Raw genomic sequence first — 25,334 nt, forward strand, 5'->3', positions numbered from 1 at the left:
TAGAATTTCCGATGCTGGAACTTCCAAAGGATCTACAAAACGAAAGTATGTTTCGATGTCCAACAAACAAAAAGTGGAATTGCTGCAAAAAATGGATAAAGACATGAAGAATGTGACAGAGAGGTTAGTGAAAACGAAAAAATTTCAATTGACAAGTTAGTCGGTATTCTCGGCACAGCAATTAACGGGACTTGAACAGCGGGACTTTGTAACTGAACAAGAAATTATGTCTGTTTATAGAATTAAAGAGAAAGTATTATCACATAAAATGAAGCAACTTAAACAACTTACATTGAAAGAAATGTTTAATAAAGTAAACAAATAAATATTAAGCTTTTTTTTTTTTTTTTGTAAATTTTGATACCCTTTAAATCATAATTGTTCTTTATTTCATAAATTACGGTTTCATATTTTTAATTTTAGAATTTCTGCATGCCATCTTACGAGATTTAAACTGATGATCTATAATCCGGAAAAATCGATAATCCGGAATCAACGAGTCCAGATTAACGACTTTTGACTGTATTATATTTTAGTTAATAATAGGAGCTAAATTGATTAACCAACTTGTAGATCACAGTAAGCAATGTATTTTCCATATTTTCATGTATAAATGGGTGGGACTTTGGCAATTCAATAACAATAACCAAATGATCACTAGTAGCAGTGCTACTGTATATCATTATGTGTTTTAATACTAAAGTATGATTTAAAAAGTTACGTTTTTGTCTTAATGTAACATAAATATTTTTATTCAATATTCACCATCAGTGCATGCTGAGTGTCAACATTTACTGATGTAATTATATTTAGCAGTTATTTTGGACATTCATCAAGCAACTATGTGAATATTGACTTTCACAGTAGCATGTACATGCAGATGTTGAATACTGCATGTACATGAATTCCATGTACATTATTCCATGAAAGGATTGAATGTCGTGTTAATTCCAGTTTGTTTTTCTTTAAAGAGAATAAATTAATACCATGTTGGCAAGATATTTTCTTTTACTATTTTTGTTCATATCTCTTCCTCCACTTTCTTTTATTTAGGGCAACTTAAAAGAAGAAACAATCAACAATTTATCAAAATATGTAGCTCGTGATGAGCGTCTTCCTATGTTGTTTAATAGGTATGTTTTTATATTTTTCATCTAATATTAATTTAAACAATTATTTTTCAACTTTGGAATAATTATTATTTGAGGGTAATGTGACATTGTTATACATCTGCATACACACAATGAGTTCTTCCTTCTATACTGAGAACCACTATCAGATGAACATTTTGTTTACATAGGTCTTCTCTCATGCTTTAGAAATACACTTCCTTGCAGTCATAATCTCTTAATGCAGAAAATTCTTTGTTATTGGTTATAAATATGCTGCACTTACATATTTTTTTCATTATTATGAAAGTTGTGTTTAGTTTCTATAAAATTTTAATATTCTATTGACATACTAGTCAAATTTTCTACTACCATGCTTATAGTTATAAATATCTGTAATTTTTTTCTGAAGCATTCACTTCAAAATTCTATATTCTGCACATGTAAGCAGTTTTAGGAAAAGTCATCATTCCATCTTCAATCTGTCACCAAATTCTTGAGAAATTTATTATCTTTTGATGTAAATAAAATCACATTACTGTTATTATTTATTGTGACCATCGGAATTTTTCATCGCATGCTGTAAAATCGGCAAACATAAGTGCTTGATTTTCATTATGCAAATTTAGACGTATTGGTTTATTTTTTGTGATAGATTTTAGAGTATTTTGTCTAATGTAGGTTAATTAGCCATTATTTAAAAATTTCTATCTGAAGCCTTAATATTATTGAAAATTATGTTGTGAAAGAGAGTTCTCTTGCAATTATTATAGTGTAAAGTAGAATTTAGCATCTGTGGGAATGAGAAATAATAGCAAGGAAGAGATTGTCGAGAGATCTTATTTTCTTGAAGACTTTTGTGGAATATGGTGAATAATTTGAGAAATGATGCTCATATAATAAGTATCTGTAGATTTATGACATGATAGTTTTCATCAGGGCCATGTCTAGAGCCATTTAGGTTTTGAATGTAATTGTAATTTGTTAACTAAATAAATTTTTAAGTTTTGTTAATTCATTAGTTTGAAGATAGGCACACAAAATTGTTAAATGGAAATAAAAATAAATATTCAATTATTTTAAGAACAAAGTTTTATCTTCTGCTTTTGCCTTCTATTATTAAAAATATTCATTTTACTAACAGTTTTTAGAATATCCTTATCTTTGTGCATTATTTGAAATAAATGATGCACTAATCTTTATTTGGAAGTGCCTTGCAGGAAAATGTGTTTACCAATTTCAGTATGGAAAATGAAAATCCTTCTTAGGCACTACTCACTGGTAATGTTAAAAACTGTCTTAAAATTATTTTAGCATTATAGAACACAGGGATGGCCAAACTTAAAGACGATGGGAGCCACAGGATAGATTTGATGAATGTTGAAGAGCCACAAGTCCAAATTTATGTCATTTCAAAAATAATGAGACAGGTTTTGAAGATAAAGAAACATTTGCAGTAAATTAATGAATATGTAGTTAACATGATTACATATAAATAGGAGTAAATATATCTGATATGTACTGTTTTTTGTTCAGAAAAGTTAAGTCACAAGAAAATAAAAATTGTAACACATGTATAGAGCGTTTTTTCTGCAGGTAGTGAAACCAAATATTTTCTTCTGATTTCCTTTATACCTCTCCATTTACTGTTGTTTTATTGTAGTAGAATTTTGAATCGGAAGCATATTCATTGGTCTACAATTACATAAAAAGTGTTACTTTGAATAAATTACAAATTATTTAAAAGAGAAATGAGTTTTTTTTATAACTCATGAGGAGTCTTTTAGAAAGTGTAAATTCAATTATACAGGTCAGTATGCGCTGCAGAGAAACTGTTATTCGAGAAAAAATATTTATTTACAAATATGCTATGAACTTGTTTCGCTTTTTCTTAAAAGGTAATTTTGTTTCTCCATACAATTAACATAAGGACCAAAATATTGAAATCATTCGAATCTTTAGATCCTAACCTAAGAAATCATTAAAACTTTTTTTCCAAAACTTTGGAATAACTACTTTTACTGATGCCCAGTGTAGAAGAATTCACACACGCACGCAAAAGATATCAATTTCATTGGTGTTTGAATAATCAGTATCTTTCATGCCTGACTGATACATCATTTCAGCGTGGCATTCAAACAGAATCTGCACACCGTGCATCATTGAAAATTTCTCGAAACTATCTCTTGAATTGTCCCGATAATTTTTGATGTAGATAACAAATTTCATGCGCATCATTCAAAGTTCTCATATCTCTCGATTCATTCCGATAATTTTCGACATAGATAACAAAGTTCATACACATCATTGATAATTACTAAAAATAAACTATTACTCAAATTGTCCTGATAATTTTAGACGTAGATAACGAAATTCATGCTCATCATTGAAAAAACTCGAGACAACCTCAAATCATTACGATAATTTTGGACATACATGACCTATTTCTAATAAATCTAATACTTCATGCCAGCCTATATAAATACTTCGTTGAGTACGTATTTCATCTGTCTACCAGCCGAACATTTCAACCTAGCTGTTTAATTCTGAGCTGGTTTTCAAGTACATGGCAAATCAAAAATAATGTTGCAGAAAGAAAACATACCTGTCACTACTATAATAAATTTGTTTCACAAATGCAGATGTAATGTGAATGCTTAACTCTTCATATTTCTGTGGACATACACAGATGTTCGATGTAGAGGCCTTTCGTAACACGGTAGACAACTGCACAATAGTTTAGTTTGTAAGCTCTTGCCAAATAGGTGTTATGGATCCATCATGTTCTAAATGTTGGACCCATAAAGGTGGTCAAATGACGTACAGCTTGTCTTGAATTTCTAAGTAAAATAACTGAGAAGAAAGTTTAAAATAAATTATTGTCAGCCAAACTGTTACATAGTACAACTTTCCATTTGGTTATCCAACCTGTGTACAGAAAATAAATCTTAAATTGAGTTTGAAATGGAGCCTGTAATCAGAAGATATTTAAAAAAATAAAGGATCATACTTTAAAATGAAATGTTTATGATAGCAAAATTACACAACTTTATACAACTGCTTGATCCTACTTTTCGTCTGACTTTCATGAAGGATGTTTTAGATGTACAATGATGATCGAAAACTAGAAGGCAAAAAAAGCATTAAGTTTAATAGAAGTGTAATGCTGGCATCAGAGCCGTGACAGCTGCAGAGAGGCAGTACTAAGGGGTGAAAATTTTTAGGTATGCCGAGCAGCAAAATGCCTAATGCAAGGTAGAAAGAAAAAAGGTCATCAAACCAGAAATTGAAAAATACAAGGAAATATCACAAGCTAAAGAGATTTCACCAATATCAATATGCGGATTTTGACAGAAACTTTGGAGAAGAGATGTTTGTGTTCTGTTGATCCCTCACTCCTTGATGCAATGTTATTGATATGAAAACTTGATTGTTAAGGTTAAAGATCTCTATCTGGAATAAAAATATTTGATAACATGGGAATTAAACATTTTGACTAAAATTTAAATCATTGTCAAACCAGTGAGATTCCTCTGATGACTCCAAATATTTCAGCATCCACAACCATTGATGAAGTAAATGATCTCTGCCTACGATAATTATTACAAAAGATAGTTTCATGTGGGAAAAGATTTCTTTAAGCATATTATTGTGAATGGTTGCAGAATCTGTGAAACAATTGCCTAAAAATGCGTGACTTGCTCAGGGATAGGAAATTAATTTTGAAGGGGTTCTGCAGAAAACTGAGACAACTAAGTAAGAGGCTGAAGGTTTACTTCACTAAAAGTAAAATCCTCGTAAAATTCTTCCACAGATTGAAAGAGCTCTATGTGGATTGCAAGGTGAAACAGGTTTCTTCAGCAATTACTCATGCCATTCAAGGACTGAATAAAAGTAGTACTCTACAATGAATAGCAAGTCTTCCAGGTGGTTCACAATTGTTGTGAACAATGGGATCTCACAGGAATGTAAGAAAATAGTGCCTGAAGTAAAATCAACTTGAGAGAAAAAATATTAGGGAGAATAATTAAATAAAAATTTTAGCATTGCGTTTTAGATTAACTTCATATTATTGTGTTCTGATGACCATAACCTGTTCAAAAGAAAATAGGTGGTGTGGTGTATTTAATTATGGCAAAGCACACTAGGGCTATCTGCCTAAGGGGAGGGATGCCTTTCGTGGAGGACTTTCTAAGGGAAACTGGCTCGTATACACGTTACACATGGGGAAAACCACGAAAACGCCCATGCAGCCAGCCCGTTCGCGGGATTCGAACCTCGGACTGAACTACCAGTGTTCAGCGTCTTTACCGCTCGGCCGCTGGTGGGCTCAAAAGAAAATAGGAATATTAATTACCAGAAATGGAATTATCTGTAATTTTATGTATTTTTTCCTTTGGTGATAAGCCAGCAGTGGACATTTTGAAATCTATCAGATTTTTAGATACATAATGTCAGAAATTAAATTAGTGATTAGTAAAGAAATGTGGAAACTACAGGATTTCTGTTTCAAATGCCATTTGTATTAAAAAATTAAATTATATTTATTCAAAATCAGTTGCATTTCAGATGGCAAAAGATCACAAGTAGCTCACGAGCCACAGCTAAGGTGTCAGAGAGTGGCAGTTCGGCCATGTATGTTATAGAATGCTGGTATAATTTTATTTTGGCTTTAAAAGTCAAATTTTCTGAAGCATTGGCTAGTTTCTCAGTCTTACTTAAGGTTATTACTTATTTCATTTCCATTTTAATTTCAGTAAAATTTGTATTATTACTATAAATTCATTCAATGCAAGTTTCAAAAATCATGAATTGTTTTCTGTGTAATCATATTTATAATCACCACCAGTATGCAAATTGGTTATAATTCTATATGGACTAGTTAAAATTATGTTAATGCCAAAAGTTTCTACTCCTATTTAAGTGAGGGGGGATAGAATAATATGTCCAGTTTCATTTTCCAAGTAACTAAAGTTATGTATATTTGATTTGCTTATACTGATATATAATACCACTGTAGATGTAGAATCTAGTCCTATTTCTTAAATAATGTAGCCATTCATCTCTAAGCAACTGCCTTTTAAGTTTCATTTATGGATGGATGTTTAATGAACTTTTAAAAGTTAATTTTCTTTTAAGACATTTAATTGCATCATAACATGATAGACCATATTTTATTTGACAAAGGTTTGATAATTTAATGCCTTGCTATTTTAATATATACAGTCAAAAGTCGTTAATTCGGACACTCATAATCCGGAATGATCTATAATCTGGACCTCAAAGCTAAAAACTTTCTGCTCATGCGCCGCGTTGGCACATGTGCACAAGCGTTTTACGCGTGCACGTAAGACCTTGACTACTGCACATATGCGTGTGCGCAAGTGCAGAATACGTTTTTGCCTGCGCGTTTAATGTATAATGGATGGTGTAAGCTAAAATTATCTAATTATCTATTTCAGTTAATATTAATGATTGTGTTGTTCCTTAATCTTCGAATTGGATCCCGCTTATTATTTTTTGCAGACTGTAAGAGCAATTTTATAAAAGTAAACTTGAAATTTCGATTATGTCAAATAGAATTTCCGATGCTGGAACTTCCAAAGGATCTACAAAACGAAAGTGTGTTTCGATGTCCAACAAATAAAAAGTGGAATTGCTCCAAAAATGGATAAATACATGAAGAATGTGACAGAGAGGTTAGTGAAAACGAAAAGAAATGTTTAATAAAGTAAACAAATAAATATTAAGCTTTTTTTTTTTTTTTTTTTTTTTTTTTTTTTTTTTTTTTTTTTTGTAAATTTTGATACATTTTAGATCATAATTGTTCTTTATTTCATAAATTACGGTTTCATATTTTTAATTTTAGAATTTCTGCATGCCATCTTACGAGATTTAAACTGATGATCTATAATCCGGAATCGCCGAAGTCCCAACGAGTGCGGATTAACGACTTTTGACTGTATATTGTCAATAAATGAAAATGGGGAGGCAGAACACGTAGTTCTTGATTTATATGTATATATGCACATATATTTTTAAGTGTTATTGTATGCAACCTTTTGCTGGTGCACTTGCCAACAAGTTCAATGAATCATTTGCATAAGGAGCAAATTACACTGAAAGGCTGCCTTGTTTAATGAGATTTTAAGCTCATCATAGCAGATGGACTATTTGATGTTTTGTCATCATTCTTCCATCAGCAGTTTTGAATGCCGTTATTAATTTTCTTTAAAATATTCCATTATTACATGTAAATTTTTTGTAATTGAAAGTGTAAGCAGTTTAGATTGTCCATTTACGTGTTTGTGTAATGCTTTGAATTACTTTATCTACCATGTGAAATACAGAATCTATGATTATTTTATGCTGTAAAGACAAGTCATTCTTTGTAGACATGTCTTTTTGCTGGCTTAAGACATATTTTACTACTGCTGTATTATACTATATGCTGCCCTAGATTTTTATGCTGAAAAATTTATTTATCCATCAGTAAGATAATTTAAATTTCTAAATGCATTCTTCTGCATTAGTTAGAGCATCTCAATCTTGCATGAAAATAAACGTGCTCCGAAAAACAGGAAAATAAACTTAAAAAAATCTCGTTAACAAATCCCATGAAAAGACTTTACAAGCCCCCTGAATTAATTTTATGGAGGAAGTAAGAGTCATAAATAAAGGCTTTAGCTCAAAATTCAACATTTTTCGTATAGAAAGTTTTGTGCGAGTCATAAATCAGTAAATGTTTTTATTTCCAGAATGCATGAAGTTGGCAAGAAAACATTTCTTCTAACGAATTCGGACTATGGCTACACTACGGTATGTAATTGTTTGGTTTTTATTCCTGTATCGTTAGAAAATCGCTGCAAAAACTGGGAAAGGCTTCTTTTTATTAAATTTATGATGGCATTGTTTTGTAGGAGAGCATAAAGATATTTTGTTTTTAAATCAAGAGCAACAATATTGCACTTCTAAAGATGAAAATTAGTTTGGTGGTGATCCAAAATTAAATGATGGGTTATACTAAATCATCTGAAATGATATATTCTGAACTCTGATTTTTGAAAGCTCTTCTGGGTAGCAAATTGTTGTATTTCTAACCCTTAAATTAATATATGAAATGAAAGAAAAAGATATACCTAAATGAGAAATAACATTTTCTCATTTTAAATCTGAAAATATAACTCCAGAGCAACAGCTTTAGCTCTTGGGTTATTAGACAACCTAAAGTTAAGACAAAAAAGACAATCTTTTCTCGTAACCTTATATACAGTATAAAGTCCATTATCCAAAATGATCTATAATCCGGTCCTCAAAGCCACAACCTTTTTTTTTTTTTTTTTTGTGTGTGTGTGTGTATGCTTTATGCATGTGCATTGGGAGGATGTCTCTCCAGATACGTTAAAAAATGCTTAGCATAATTTATATCCAGCTACCATATTTCATGGTCAGGATGATGAAGATGATAGCCATGAATTTGAAGGTTTTCGGACATCGCAAACTAAAGGTGAAATTTTCCAGTTATTGGATTTTGTAAAGAAATGTGGAGAAGTGGTAATAAATGAAGATGATATAACAGAAGTTTTTCATTGCGACGACAATGCCCCAATCATCATTCAATTAACGGACGGCAAAATCTGTAGTGTGGTTCTAGATCCAGAAAATACCGCTTCTGATAGTGAAGAAAGTGACAGAGAGGTTATCGAAAACGAAAAAATTTCGATTGACAAGTTAGTTGGTATTCTTGACACAGCAATTGCAGGACTTGAACAGCGGAATTTTGTAACTGAACAAGAAATTATGCCTGTTTATAGAATTAAAGAGAAAGTATTATTACATAAAAAACGAAGCAACTTAAACAACTTACATTGAAAGAAATGTTTAATAATGTAAACAAATAAATATTAAGCTTCCTTTTTTAATTTTGGTACCCTTTAGATGATAATTGCTCTTTATTTCATAAATTACGCTTTCATAGTTTTAATTGTATAATTTCTGCATGCCATCTTACCAGATTTAAATTAATGATCTATAATCCGGAATCGCCGAAGTCACGATGAGTCCGGATTATGGACTTTGTACTGTACTATATTCGTTAAGCTTCTGTATACAGTATTTAGTCTCTCTCTCTCTCTCTCTCTCTTTTTTTTTTAGATGATAGTAGTCATTTATTTATCTGAAATCTCAGTTGAGAGATTTATTTTCCTTTTTGTAGCAAGTTCATTTGCGAACATCTGTTGCCAAAATAAGAAGGTATTAATTGAAGAACTTGTTAGTGCCATTTGTCTGATAATACAGTAGGTGCCTTTGATGTGCTTATTTCTTTATTGTAAGAGCCTTTTTCTAGTCCAAGTCTTAACAGTAAAATTGCTCATGTAAAAAGGTGTTTGTTATTTTCCTAGAATTTGGAAATCGAATCTAGTGTTGGAAAGCCTGAATTTCTGATCCATGAGTTTTCTTTATTTCCTGTGAAAGTTTGAATAATAGCCAAAGCACATGAGCACATATTTATTTGGTTATAGCAGAGCAGAGGTATGCTTCGTGGAGGATTTTATAACAGAAATTGTTTGATAGCCACATTACACATGCAAAAATCACAAACATGCCCATACAACTAGCCATTTCTGTAATTGAACCCAGCGCAAACTACCAGTGTTCAGTAACTTTACTGCTCAGCCATTGGTGGGCCTTTATGTGAAGGATTATATATTTTGAATACCAAAACCAGGTTAACTGTTTTGTACTTGTTTAACTACAAATTTTCTTTTCTGTAACCTTTTAATTGTGTCTAGTTGTGTGCAATATGACAACAGGGAAATGTAAAATAACATTAATGAATCATATTGATGAGACAATTATATTTATATTGTTGCAAGGTAGCCATTATTCACCTAAAACTGCATCATGATTGTAAGTACTATTAACCTCTTCCCTGATTATCCTGAATTATCTCAGGTTCATACATATTGCAGTTAATTATTATTCTGAGAAAATTCAAGCAGAATTTGTCGGTATGATTTGTTTTATCATGGTTTTACTCGGCCTGGAGGAAAAAAGGAAATATTCAGCTTTGATTGACCCAGTTTGCCAAGTTTTGTTCTTCTGGCAGGACTGATCACGTGCTTTCCCTATTGTATAGTATGTGTTGGCTTGTGGATTAGTAATGTATAAAGAAGGATAGTTGCATTGAAAAAAGGTAAAATAATTATTTTCTGCCACATCAGGAAGACCCGGCATTAGTTCTTCACCACGCAGCTTAACCTCAAGGCATTTTCCAGATGTTATTCCTGTTACTGAAAAAAAAAAAATCAAATCAAATGAGACAGTGTACTCTGTCCTCTCGTAAAAGAAATTCCAGAGGTAAGCCAGTAAAGAAAAGACCAGCTACCAATGTACAGAATGTCAGGTATAACTTTGTGTTGTCCCGTGTTTCAAAAACTATCATACAAAGACTAATATTTAACTTTTTTTCATTTGCCCGAGATAACTCGGGATAGTAAACTAATATTAAAACTAAATGCTTTTACACCTGTAAAAAATTAAAAATTCAACTTTAAAACCTACATATTTCGTTTTCTTTCATTTCCTTGTATTAAATAATAAAATAAGGAAAGTAATGATTTTTTACATTTTTTCCAAAAAAATTTTTAAGGGAAGCAGTTAGTAATAGACATAGAATAGTTAGTATTACTTTCTTCTTCATGTTTGGTTGGTTGACTGACCCATTATATTAGATCAGTGGTAGTCAAACTTCAGGACAGTGGGAGTTGTATGTTAGGATTTAGGAAATTTCACCAGTCTCAACTGTATTTTCTGTCTTTCTATTAAGCTACAATTTCTTCTCTACATTGTTTTAAGACTAATGAAAACGGATTTCTTGAAAAGAAACATCTGAAGTGAGTTACTGAGAATTTTGCACTTTTGTGTATGTAATTAATGTGGTTGCAAATAAACAGAAGTAAGAACTTTTGTCTTAGTTAGGAAAATTTATTTCTATGATAGGTGTATATAAGTCTTTTTACTAGTGTATGAGGCAAATGAACATTTCTCCCAGACTGAAAACTAAACATTTTCTTCTGATTGTTCTAATTTTTGTAGTTTCAGTGATATATGAATCATTAAAATTCACCCTGTGATGGCACTGTATGGCACACTTATAGTATGGTATCCAAAAATTTACCACAATTCTCTCAAGTAATCATTGTGATGCTGCTGCTTTTAGAAAATTCTTGAATCATGTCTGCAATTATGCACATAGGTAATATATTACAAATAGCTGTCGAAAGTTACTTATAAACATGTGGTGTATATACCCTGTAATGTGAACATGACTGCAATTTTCTACCAGTTGAACTATTTAGCTATAGTTTCTGAATTTTATAGTGTTGATTAAAATTTGAGGTGTTACTGAAATATGTTAATCAAAATTTTATTGGGAAAATGATACTCGAGAGTTTAATTAATGTTACTTTCAAACTGTACTTAAATACTTCAGTATTAAGAAGTGTTTTTCCACTTATTAATTTGAAGGATTCGAGATGGGATAATTAAAAACCTACTTTGATATTCCGATTCAAATTCGAAAAAATTCAGGATTTGTCCCATCTTTAGATTTTTTCCAATGCAAATTTAAAATGAAACATATTTGTAATATTCTTCTCCAAAACTCGAGATATATCATCGTAATGTCAGTTTGTGAAGTTCATTAAAAAATGCTGCAAACTGATGAATGCAGTCAAAGTGAAATCCATGAAAATGCCGATTAGGACAACAAAAATGAAATTTCATGGTGTGCTGAGTGTAACTGAAGTTTGGCATTATCAGCTATGCAAAGAAAGATTCATGCTGGTATTCCTGTTAAAATTTCTTACAAAAGTGGATTTCAAATAAATATCCAGATCGAGCTTTTACTAATGATGGACGTTTTCTGATATGGAAGATTTAATGTAAATATTGTACATGACCATTCTATAGGTCAGATGGCAATGTTACTAATATTATTTTGGAGTCCACTCTGCTTCAAAGTCTACAAAAGAACTAGCAGCTAATGATCCTATAAAATTTAGTGTGGTCTAAGTAGAAAGAAGGATGTCAAGTATAATTAAATATCACAAATGTTACATATTAAAATCAAAATCGTTACATATTAGTTGAAGAATGAAGAATTCTGCAGTTTGCACATAATGAATGTAATTTGTTCATATATTTCCATTTTTTATTTTCTTTTATGTAGTTTTTAGTCAGATGTAGATGTCTTTCAGTATAAGCTTGTTTGATACTGGACCAGCTGGGTTTCAAATTTGAAGGTGCTGTCACATTTCTTCCAATCAATTTTGACATACCCCTATAAGAAATCTAATATCAATTTCTGGTAATCGTTGATGGTGGGGTGAGTTGCATATATTTGTAAATTTCAGCTGAAAGTTTTAGAACTATACAAGTGTCTAATTAAGGTCCGCAGAACATGACAATTTGAAGGGATAAGTGTTTGAAATGTCTGGAGATCAAATGTGGTATTTCAAAATTGAAAATTTACATAGCAAAACTCCAGCAGAATTTTACAGCACATTGCAGTGTATAGTAAATTTTAGTTCAGATTTCCATTGAGCTATTCACTTTCACAAAAAACAAGCCAGCTATTAAAGATGATTGAAGGCCAGGAAAACTAAAAATAGAAGAAAGAAATAGGATTCTTGCAAATATGCTAGAAAGGAGGAAGATTATCATGTAGCATGTGGAGGAATATCTCAAGCTACAGTGATGTGACTAATATGAGTACATCATATTTTGAGAAATACTTTCTAGAAAAAAGCTGCTGAGTAAGTTTCTTACCACTTGATGTGACTTTATTTAAATAAAGGTTTAATGATAAAGGTAAGACATCTGTTTCCAATAATGTGATGAAATATGATTCAATTACTTTGAACCAGAGTTTAAATTGTGGTTAGTCCAGTGAAAAAGCTAATACTCCTTATAACCCCAAAAATTCTGACACGTGCAATCATAGATGAAGTAAGTGATGTTCTCCGTGTAGGATACGAAGATGTCATTAGGAAAAGTAAAGAAGTCTATTTTGAAAGAGCCCCTTTGTGTGTTGAGTTTTTCTTTCCTGAAAGAAGTTTCTTCTATGACTGTCCATGCCATTCACAGTGTGAAAAAAAAGTAGTACCCTAAAAACAATACCAAATCTTCCGTAACACTAAATCGTGATTATTGAGAAACCGGAAGTCAAGATGAATGGCAAGGAGAAACTGCCTCAAATGAAATCCAAGAAGGAAAAAGAATATAGCCAGTTTTTAAATGACCTTCTCATTTATCTTTTGTGATTAATAGCTATTATCTGCTCTAAAAATAATGTGGTCATTATAGAATAATTCGCTGAAACCAAATTATTTTATTTACTAATTTCTTTGCTACTGTGTTGATTTGTACACAAAGGACATTTAAAATTGATTAAATTATTACACACATAAAGTAAGAAACTAAATTATTAATTGAGAAAGAAATGTGTCATTGCACTGTTTTTTTTGGGGGGGTCAAAATGCAATTACTTTATTTAAAAAATAAAACTGCTTTTTGAGTCAAATGAACCTTATTTGAGGGGTCAAAGAGCTTGACTTGCAAGCTGCAGTTAAGGTGCCTGAGAGCTGCATGCACCTCATGAGCCTCAGTTTGGCCATGCCTGTATTAGATAGTAAAGTATGCAAATAAAAGCCATTAATGCCCATGCTTTATTATTTGTATATATGCAACAGAAGTCTACGAAATGTAACTTTGGAATCAATAGGATGTGTAATAATGTAATAAAAATTATTTTAAAAGTGTATTTATTGATAACTCCATTTGTTTAAATATATAATGTGTGTATTTTTAATGCGAAATGCTAATTTAGTTAATTTAAGAATCTTCATCAGAAAATGTGTACACCACCTCCCCCCCCCAGAAAACAATTTTTCTGTTCATATATTTGAGAATATGTTATACTTTGCATTAATTGCATTTTCTTTTCACATTACAGAAAATAATGTCTTATCTTTTTGACTTTCCTTCTCAGGAAAAAGTAGGTATAGTTTTCCTATTTATTACATTATGTTAAATCATGTTTTTTATTTATTTTTTATTTCAGCTGAACATGCAAATTTGAATTCAAATCGTGCTTAATAATTTTTATATTTTTGGAGGGTGCACTTTTATTATCTAGCAAGCAGAGAGGCTATAATCACCAAAATAGGAAGTAACTTGCCAAAAATGTATGCCTTTGTATTATGGCCATCTGTCTGTTGTGTCACATTTTTAATCATCAGCACAATTTTTTAAACGTGTAGTGTTTTGTTTAGATCCTATCATTTCAAATTTCATCATCATATAAATTTTTTAGTTCATTGTTTGGTTTCTGGGATTTTCTAAAACTAGAATGGAATCCATAAACTTTCTGTAGAATTGAGGATTATTGCTAAATAATAAAATGCATTACTGAGGAATAAGACTTTTACTCTGAGACTGCTCTTTATGGAACTGTAAACAAAAGGTAAAAATGAGAATAAAATTTAACTGCTGTCATTGTTGCCTCAACATAATAGAAATGACGCTTACTGAAATGATTGCCAAAATTACATTGTTAATTAGTACATCTATGTCTGCCAGATAATGAATGAATAATACTAATTTTGTAACTCTTTATTAAGTATTCCATGAAAAGAATTGGCTGATAAATGTACACTTGTGGGAAAAAATTAAATAAGCTACTCTAATAAAATGCCTTATATGTTAATGTTAATTCTATTAAATTCTATTTTTATTAAATTAAGGTCAGAGAAATGTGGTTGATAGTTCAAGGTTAACATAGAACCAACAACTTAATGTTGTTTGTATTTATATAAATGGAAAAAATTTCATTCTTAGTTTTGCATTCTATTTCAGCGAGATTGGAAAGAATACTTTGATTACATATTAGTTGATGCACGAAAACCAGTTTTTTTCAGTGGTGGAACAACTTTACGGCAAGTTAATACAGTAAGTATTATGATTTTACATTCATTATATATTCAAAAATTTGCATAGTTCTGTTATGGATTTTCCATTTTGATTGAGTTTTGCTGTTACTGGGTTTCTGAGCCTGTAATAGGACTCATTAGAATGGAGTATAAAATAATGTTCTGCAAAGGCTTCTGTTGTAAAATTTTGTGAATATTTTAAGCCAGGGAAGTTTTTGCTTAGATATTAATAATTCATATAAATTTGTGAATTAAATTATAGTCTGTTTGGAACAGTTTAAGCAGAATGACAACTGATAAAAAGAAGGAGCATATGGTATTTAAAATCAGGCAATTAAATGAGCATTAATATTACTAAAACACTATAAATTTCAAGGAAATTTGATTTACATATTTTTCCACGAAGAGCAAAAATATTCTGCTAGCTTTCATTTTTATAATGAATTCAGTCATTCTAAAATTTCTTTGCTTGTAATGAACTGTTTTAATTTGTAGACATTACCTAGCTGAAAGTTTACTGATTAAGGAGAAAAAAGATATGTCCAATTTTCTTCAGATACACAAAGTATCTTTCTAAATAGCTTACAGTTTTGAAAATTTTTATACTCAAATTGGCATCTTTACCTAGTGTCTCTGAGCATATTTCCTGCTTTAAATTCTTAATTTTAAAATCGAAACCATGGCATATAGGTGCATATCTAAAACATCTTAAGTTCAAATTTTACACAGAGTAGTCTATTTTTAGGCTTACTGGAAGTCAGGTCTAAGAATTTGTGTTCAGAAATGGGAAATAGACTTAAGTGTTTAATGCAAAACAAACAAGGTTTTGTCATAAGGTGAAGAAACTCCAAATTTATTGTGTTGATTATTTTTTTGTTTGAATATACACTTTACCTATTTCACATTACAGGAAACTGGTGCTTTGAGAATTGGGATTCATGTGGGCCCTCTAACACCAGGCCAAGTATATTCTGGAGGTATTGCAAAAGCTACATTAATTTTAAGCACCATATATTAGTTTTTAATTTTTATATTCTTTTCAAAGGAATGAATGAAATGGCTGTGTGGTTGTGTTATAGTTAGCAAATATTCTTAGTTTTAATTGCATTTAGCCCCACTGAAATTTCAGTATAGTTTTAATTAAAAAAAAAGTATTGAAAGATTCATTTTTGCCTACAATATAATATTAGGCTCTTAATTAGCTTTTATAATGGAATTTTTCCTTTTTTATTTATAATTTTTATTATTCTGTAATATCACAAAAATGGGCACACTTATTCTTGACTAAGATCTGACAAAAATAGTTTAGACTGAAAATAAAAACCTGTAAATAGAAAGATTAATTTAAAGTTTTTTTAAAAAAAGTAGTTTATGAAAAGTACTGGCAGTTATTTCATGTAGATAATAAAAATAGCAACTAAAGAACTAACATGCATGATTGCAAGAGCTAAAATTTTTATTGTTTGTATACAGCATGTTCATAAATGTTATTATGCGACTTCTCATTTTGCAGCTGTTGGCTGTAGGTATTTCCAATTATAAAAATCTTTAAATAAGGCAAATTTCATGCCTTGGCAATTTTAAATTTCAAAAGTCAATTTTTTAAACATTGCAGTATCCCAGCCCATGTAGTTATGTTTTGTAAAAAATTTGCATACAAAAATAAAAGGTTTGAACCCCCCCCCCCCAATGTAGCAAAACATTTACATATAATGTTATGACTTTTGTGTGTATATATATATGTATGTATGTAAGTAATTTTAGTGAAATTTTATGTGAAAGTGTAGTATCTTGTACAATATAACATGAAAGGTCGGAAGAAACAAAGCTCTGCCAGAAAAATAAGATTATGGGGACAAGTCTATTTGACATTGAGGTAAATGGCTGTCTTGCTAAATTGGTGAGATATAACTGAGAATGAAACATACTTCTAGTCCAATGGATATGGTTACAAACGAAAACATTATTGAGAAAGCAATGCAAGTCGAAAACTTTTTTGTACAAAACATCTTGGAAGAAAAAAAAAAAAGCAAGGAGAAGCCATCACAGTTCTAAAACTTCCTGGTATGAAATATGATTGTAAAAAGGAAGAAAAAAAAAAAGCAAGGAGAAGCCATCACAGTTCTAAAACTTCCTGGTATGAAATATGATTGTAAAAAAAGTTCAAATAATAAAAGCAGTTTGAAAAATAAAGGAGTTCGAAAACTTCACATGTAAAATCATCATAGTCAAAAATATTGTGGTAAAAATAAAGCACCTACAAATCATTGCATGACAATAACACTGCAGATATTCCTTTATGAGACTTTTAAAAGTTGTAATGCATATTCACATAACGATTTGTTAGCGCAAGAAGGAATGAAGAAAATGATACTTAATTTTACTTTGGCATAAAAGCATCACCATGTTGAAGAAACGCAGTCATTTATTAGCACTGTATGATCACTAATTTTGCTGTATAGCTGCCTTTTTGCTTGGCATATGTCTCAAACCGAGACATTCTACCAAAGTTCACTGCTGATTTTATATGCGTTGAATAACATAATCCTGGCATCAACACGATGAATGATTTTCTATTATTTTTTGCTTTCATTACCACTTAATTATCAACTGGTGGCAGCTTAAGAAATTATAGCGATATCTAAATCCTTTTTTTTTTTAAACATTAATAGTTGAATACTAAACAGCACAGTAACCTTTTATGTTGATGTTACACTTTGCAAAAATTACAGATTTCAGCCAACTGCTGTGCAAAGCATTGAATGTGTTGACAAGGAGAAATTTAACTGACTTTTTTTCCAATATGAGAAAAAAAAAAAGAGTGCTGTTTTATTTAAGAATAACTGATTTTTTGTTCAGGTGCTTGAAATTTATGTGGGAATTGATTTGTGTAGGATTTGGATAAGCCATTAGCATACCTAGGAAGTAGACATAAGGATAAAAAATAACTAAACTAATATAATTCAGGCTTAACTTCCTCAGCACACAATAGAAGCAAGACAAAATTTAGTGGAACAACTTATCTTCAGTCTCTAATCTCATAATACATGACCAGTAATATATAGCAGACAATAAGCTTTATGATGATAGCTGTGAATTTAAAAGTTTTTGGATATGGCAAACAAAAAGGAAAATTTTTCAATTGATGGAATTTGAGAAGAAATTAGGAGTAGTAGTAATAAATGAAGATGTTATAACAGGCGTTTTTCATTGAGATGATAATGTTCCAGCTATCAATCAACTAACAGATGGCAAAATCTGTATGACATAGGTAATCAAGAAAGTGGCAGTCTTTCTTGAGAACAAAAAAATTTTGATTTACTGTTCAGCAGAAATTTTTGATGTGGCAGTTACAGGATTTAAACAATGTAACTTTGTAATTGAAAAAAAAATCTGTTTATGTTTAGAGAAAGTATTAGAACAAGAAATGAAGCAGCTTAAAGAACTTGGATTGAAAAAAATGTTTAATGAAGCAAACAAATAAGTATTAAGCCTTTTTTTTATAAATTTTTATCCCTCTAGTGTCAAGAATGCTTTATTATTTCATAAGCAACCATTTCACATGTTTAATTTATAATTTCTACAGGTCTTCTTACTAGGTTTAAACTGATGATATAAAATGCAGAAAATTCTGAGAACTAGAACTGATGAAGTCTGGATCTTGGACTTTGTACTGTATTTACATACAATTATTAGATTATGATCGTAAAGTAATAAAATTGCTTGTGAATATTATCGACACAATTTTAGTTTTTGAAAACATAAATTACTTATCTCAAAATATTTTATAAGAAACATAAATACGGCAGATTGTGTGGAACTCAGCATATAGTATCCAATATCCAAGTCCTAGTTATGAAGGCCATCTTCATACTTTTCAATAATCTTTTTTTACCTCCATGGTGGTCCAAACGATATTCTTCTTTGCTTGGCTCCACTCATTAACTTTCATAAAATGCATTGTTAATGAATTTATTGAAAATTAATGCAAATAAAACATAAATTTAGATATAATAGTGAGGGCTTTTTCTTGAATAATAGCAACAGGTGTACTGATGCTCATGGGCAGTAATTGAGAGGTAAACAAGTGTAGTGTGCACAGTCATCACTTATCAAACTCAAGTTGTATTCCAAGTGAATATTGTGTCCCTAACACATTTTGTTGTCCAAATACAATGTATACCAAGTTGGGCAGAATTCTAGGGAACAGGCTGGCCATTCCATTGCTTTCCTGAGCTGACATAGGTAAAATTCTTACTCAGCCACATCTTTCAGTCTATTAGAGTGCAAAATTCTCTAATATGTGTGTTTCTAAATACATTAGTCTTAAACTCATTGATGATGCACATTAATCCATGGTTGGGGTTATTGCAGTTGGGTTTCTTCATTTTATTGTCATATTTCTTTAATGTGATACAATTACTTTTCTCTGTGTATTAAAATTTTATTTTTTATGTTATCCACACATGGAAAATTTATGCTATTATTTGAACTATTTAATAGGTATTTATATATATGCATGAGAAAAAATTTAACACATTGACTGCCACAGCACTTTCGGATTCTGGTCCGAGAAGCCAAATTGATTTAGTCGTATTATGTTATTAAAAATACTAATTATGATTTGTAACAATCATTAAAAATTTTACAGGATTTTTTTTTTCTTTTGGTAAGAAAAAGTGTCCTACGAATTATCTCGTAGTCGGCTTTTGTTAGACAAAGCTCTTCACAGAAGCCCACTACAAGTTGATTTGCACAGACATGCTTCAACTTGTTGCCTCGGTACAGCTAAAACAAGTGCTATGCGAGTAAGTAACTTGTAGCGGCGAAAGAGTGGGAAGTCAAGAAACTACGGATAACTCATATTGAGTGTCCTGAAGAAGAGCTCTAATATGAGTTATCTTGTGTTGGGAAGTAACGTGTTAAATGATACTCAAATCTACTAACTTTTATCAAGCCCAGTATACTGCTTCTTTTATTTCTTCTTTTACTTATTTGAATAAAATGATTATTTTATTGTAGACAAACATTTTTAATGAATGCATAGATAAACTGGTCCAAAATGCACCCGTTTAACACATTTGTACAGTTTTTCTGTGTGAAGAAAAAAAAACAGCAGCAAACAATAAGCTTACCGAAAAAGAAATGCAGCATCCAGGATGAAAATCCAGCTCAGAATGGTTTAATTTTGGTTCAGGTTTATATCCCTTTCACTGGGAAAATTATAATTGTCTCAAGCATTATAAGGCTCACCAGCGGCCAAGCGGTAAAGTCGCTGAACACTGCTAGTTCGTTTCGAGGTTCGAATCCCGCAAAAGGGCTGGCTACATGGGAGTTTTCGTGTTTTTCCCCATGTGTAACGTGTATACGAGCCAGTTTCCCTTAGAAAGTCCTCCATGAAGGCATCCCTTCCCTTAGGCAGATAGCCCTCGAGACTTTGCCATAATCACACACACTGAAGCATTATGTAAATGCATGCATTATTATATAAGAATTATGCAAGAAAGATAATTTAAAAATGACCCAGTTTAGAATGATTTATTAGAAGCAGTTATTATTTTTGGGATGCAAATGGGCAATAACCAAATTTAAAAGGAAAGTTAAGGGGCTGTTGCAAATTAAAATTAGGGTTTTATTTTGTGTATGTTGTAATCTTCCAAATCTCCCATTTCAAAAAGAAAAAATCTTAGTCACAAAATAATAATAATAATAAATAAATAAAAAATAATAGGAAGAAAACGTTTTAGAGGAAAAGATGTTAGAAAATGAAGAGAAATGTTACCAATGGGAAAAATATAAAATTTTTAATTAAATTATAATTTTGGAATTCTGGAATTTAAATTCTGACCATTGCATTTTTAAATCTAAGCACAATTTTTAGAATCATTGAAATTTTAGTATTCAGACCAGTTTGAAAAATTCAAATGAATGTTAGGATTCTTTGGGGAAGGTCTTTTAAAAGTTTTTCTCTTTCATCACAAAATATCAAAAACTTTGCATGTCAGCTTATTTCAGTACATGCCAACAAATCATAAATATGCTTAACATTCTAAGTGCCATATTTATATAACATTGTAAGTATTCATCATTTTTTTATATATCACTTTCATTTCAGTTTCTGTTTTTATGTAAACACAATTCTCACACACAATTCTCTCAAAATTTTATTTATTATTTTAATAAAAAATTTAGGGCATATCATTTTTAGTTGATTGTTGCGTTATTTTACCTGTGTTTGAAGTCTGCTCAAGCAGTTACTGAGAAAGGTCTTCATTTCTTGCACATGGTAGCAGGCTTCATTAAAGTGCACTAATAGTACTAAAAAAATATGTTCTTAAAAATTCTAGCCTTCACCTTTTTGTATATGAGAAGGGTTAAAGGAATATTTATTCAGGGATGAAAATACTCCTCTAATTCTAAATCTACTACTCTCTTTGGCATACTCTATTCTTTACATTCAGTTAATGACCGTACTTTCAAATTACATTTATTATCATTTCACTATCTTCATTATTCATATTCATAACTATTAATATAACAATATTCTAAATTTTTAATATTTATGTATAAAACAATTTGTATATAGTTTTCTTTGCTAGCAGTATAAATTATTTCATTGTTATTTGTTTCATATTTATAGTCCTCGAAATAATTCAGAACTGAAACTATAATTAAAGTTTAATAAAAATGTTTGAAAATTAAAAATTGGTTACTGAATTTATTCATATTAGTATTTAAAATTAAATTTTTAGTACAATGAAGTTTAAATTTATAGTTTCCATAAATGGAGGAGTCAGCATAACATGTTAGAAGTTCCAATAGTAATAATTATTAGCAATTTTCTAATTGATGATTATATAAAACAGTTGAGTTGGAGTAATTAATTATTTCTATGAAAAATTTTAAACATGCATTATAAGTAAGAGTATAAGGTTAAACAAAGCAGCAAAATAAATGCAATACCATTAATAGAAAATATCGATGTTTTTTAACAATTTGTGTTTTGATTAGACAAAGCAGCAAAATAAATGCAGTATCATCAGTTGGAAATATCACAATTAGTATGTTATTTTAAAAAAAAATTTTTTTTTAGCCACAGTAGGTATCTTCCTCATGTAAGTAGCAAAAATTACTGCATTTGATTACTGTTACAAATGCTGTGTTCAATTCATCTAGATCATTAAAAGATAAAACTGCTTTTAATTCTTTCCATTTTTCATTATGTAGTAATTTCCTTCTTTTGTCGGTCATAATTTCTTATATTTTTGTATTTTTTACCCTCCAGGAAATTCTGATGTGTTTACTACTCTCATTGGAGCCAATGGAAAAGATGTGTTATATGTGGGTGATCATATTTATGGAGACATCTTAAAATCAAAGAAAACTCGTGGTTGGCGAACATTTTTGGTTGTTCCTGAACTTTCACGTGAAGTGCATGTGTGGACAAGTAAATGCCAACTTTTCAACAGATTACAAGATTTAGATGTTCAACTAGGTGATACCTACAAGTAAATAGTTTTATGTTGTTTTTCAAAATCTCAGTTGCATAAGTCCTTCCACTATATTTTATTGACTGGAAATTACCTTTTAAACCAAGTTTTTTTTGTTTACTTAATTATGTACTAATGCAAACATTTGTTCTATTTAAGTAATTTTTTTAATTTAGTGTGTGTTCTTTAGCCAAAAAAAAAATTAATTTTTGAATTTTTCTTTAAACTGAGTATTTTTTTCAGTTCATGTGTTTAGTTTTTTTATAAAGAATGGTTTGCATGAGTGATTTCTGGGTCAATCATACATTTGTATATTTGTCCAGAAATTGTTTTATATATAATGAAAGATGCTGAAAATTAAATCACGAGAAACATTAGATGGTATTTCTATTATGTTATTAAAAAAATGTTACCATGATAAATTAATGCAGTTTTTTACATTAATAAAGGATTTCTATAGTTGAACTTGCCTGCATTTATTTTATGTTTCACTTTTTCATGAAGCCGGCATATTTTGAGCTTTCAGTGTGAAATAAAGTACAGTTTATCAGTACTTTCGTATCTACTATGTTCATGCATATTGACATAAACTGCAATCCATGTCTTGCTAAATGAAATTTTTTTCTGTTGTTGCCTTGAAGCAAAGAATGATGTCTTGTATGCTAAATATTCTGCACTTTCTTAAATATATAAGGCTGTATAAAAAGTTCAGACTAGATCTGTTGACAAAGAAATACATTAATTACAGAAGTTTGAATATGATCTCTTTAAAAAATAGTCTTTTTGTTCAAAAGGCACCAGTCCCAGCATTACTACCAGTGCTGAAATGGCACCTTAAGCAGGGTTCATAGCGGTCCTTATAAGTGCTTATAAGTCTTTATATTTGAAAATAAAATATAAAGGCCCTTATAGGTGCTTACTTTTTCTTTAAAGCCCTTATTTATTTGTTTTTAGTGCTTATTTTTTGCTTTTAGTGCTTTTTTTTTTCTTTTTTTTTTTAATGAATGCGCTATTTTTCCCCGTACCAAAGCCGAAACTAAATAAACAACTTTTCTTCCTAATATGGAATGTCAGATGGTGAGTCATACTCCCGGAAATAGCTTTTCCCCCTTTCTCTGCATTAACATAACCTTTGGTGTGCACAAAGAGTAGGCAGGCAGGTGCCCGTCGTTCTGTTGGTCAAAGAATTGCGAAAGCAGTAGAAAATCCCGCTATGTTCGGCATTCTTTTCCTCCCACCCAAATACTACACACGTTTGAATTTCTATCAAGATCTTAAAAAGATTTGCATTCTCGTTCTGCTTGGTCAGTTCATATTTGTGTTTATTATGATCGTTATGCTTATATTATGAGCATATGTATGAATGTTTATAATAACATAGTTGCAGTAACTTCTGAAGTATAGTAAACTTCCAAAAATGGTTATGTTTTAACACAGATTAGCTTTCTAAGGAATAATATTCGGAATGGCTTAACTAAAGGGAAAGTCAAAATAGTTTCATTTTTTTGGCCAATACATTATACTGTATGAAAGTTGGGAGGTCTCCTCTTTCTCCGCAAAATCTTGAATATTGAAACTGTTACAGTTCGCTGCAAAACAAGCAACGGACCTTTTTTGGGTGGGGGGGGGTCACTTTCCAATCTGGATTGAATAGGACTAAAAGTTCTGCGGTCTACCAACCCAAGCGAAGAATGATTCTTTTCCGGAAATTTAACGCCGTCTGTTGAAAATTAGAATGAAAAACACTCCAGTTATTTAGTTCTTTTTTCTCCCAATACCAGCAGTTGTTGATTCCGATTGCGTAATATCACGTAGGGAAGAATTACAGCTCACGTATTGCGCAATAACATTTGCAATATTTTGCAGAGATAATTAATTTTGATGTTCAGTCCGAGATTTGTTTATGAGCACTTAAAAGAGTTTTACTGTGCTTGCTAAGCGGAATATTTTTTTAGTTCGGTTGGTTTATTTTTATATGATGCACATATTGAAATGTCAAAAGCATTTATTTAGCGAAAAATCTAAAGAGCGGCTACAGTCTACCCCCACTTTGCTCCTTCAAGTTACTTGCTCGACTGCCCGAATATTCGCCATAAAGTGCGCGGTATGCCAAGTATGCGGGTTAGTTAAGCTTTTACTGTTAAAGATGACTGCATGAAGCAAATTTCTATCTTCTGATTTCAGAAATGTTCCTTTTTTTTTACTTAAATTACTTTGCTTGCAATATCTGTTAAGAGAAAACTGATATACAATGAAAAGTTAGAAAATGTTCAGAATTTATATTTAAATTATTTAAATATCAATATGAGTGGAAAAATAAATTGTATTTATTATTAGGTTCCAAGCGAATACAATAAATATGCCTTGTTATTATTTATTTTCTCTATTTTGAACTGAAATTTTATTAAATCGTGTAATATAGTTTAGTTCTTCATAGTTTTTTTTTTTCCTCTCATTGTAAACTAATTCTGTAAATTGAACTATTATTTAAAATTAAAAACAAAACAAAAAAAAAGTAATTATTTTCCATGGTTGAGGTAATGCTTATTCTCTCTTAATAAGTACTTCATTTCTCATATTTTAAATTACAAGTCTAATTTTTAAGGTTATGCAGTTGTGTATGATGTAATTAGGCAGGTGCTTATTTTTTTCTTAAAATGTGCTTGAAAAGTGTTTTAAGGTGCTTATTTTTTTAACTAAAATGTGGCTATGAACCCTGTTAAGTCATTTTACATATATTA

The 25,334-nt window shown here is 30.5% G+C and overlaps 1 protein-coding gene across 6 annotated transcripts in view; it reads left to right on the plus strand.

Moving 5' to 3' along the window:
- The window catches only part of Nt5b (5' nucleotidase B), a 162,721-nt gene that overhangs the window by 103,142 nt on the left and 34,245 nt on the right, over positions 1-25,334 (plus strand). For all 6 annotated transcript variants that reach the window (XM_085808020.1, XM_085808022.1, XM_085808017.1 and 3 more), the window contains 6 exons: positions 1,054-1,133; positions 7,868-7,928; positions 14,128-14,169; positions 15,030-15,122; positions 16,014-16,080; positions 22,389-22,611. In XM_085808020.1, the coding sequence (XP_085664146.1) occupies positions 1,054-1,133; positions 7,868-7,928; positions 14,128-14,169; positions 15,030-15,122; positions 16,014-16,080; positions 22,389-22,611 (566 nt within the window). The remainder of the gene's footprint in view (positions 1-1,053; positions 1,134-7,867; positions 7,929-14,127; positions 14,170-15,029; positions 15,123-16,013; positions 16,081-22,388; positions 22,612-25,334) is intronic.

The sequence above is a fragment of the Stegodyphus dumicola genome, chromosome X1 (assembly GCF_044657685.1).
Source record: "Stegodyphus dumicola isolate Sdum_Otavi_A_Nest chromosome X1, ASM4465768v1".
Taxonomy (NCBI): Eukaryota; Metazoa; Arthropoda; class Arachnida; order Araneae; family Eresidae; genus Stegodyphus; species Stegodyphus dumicola.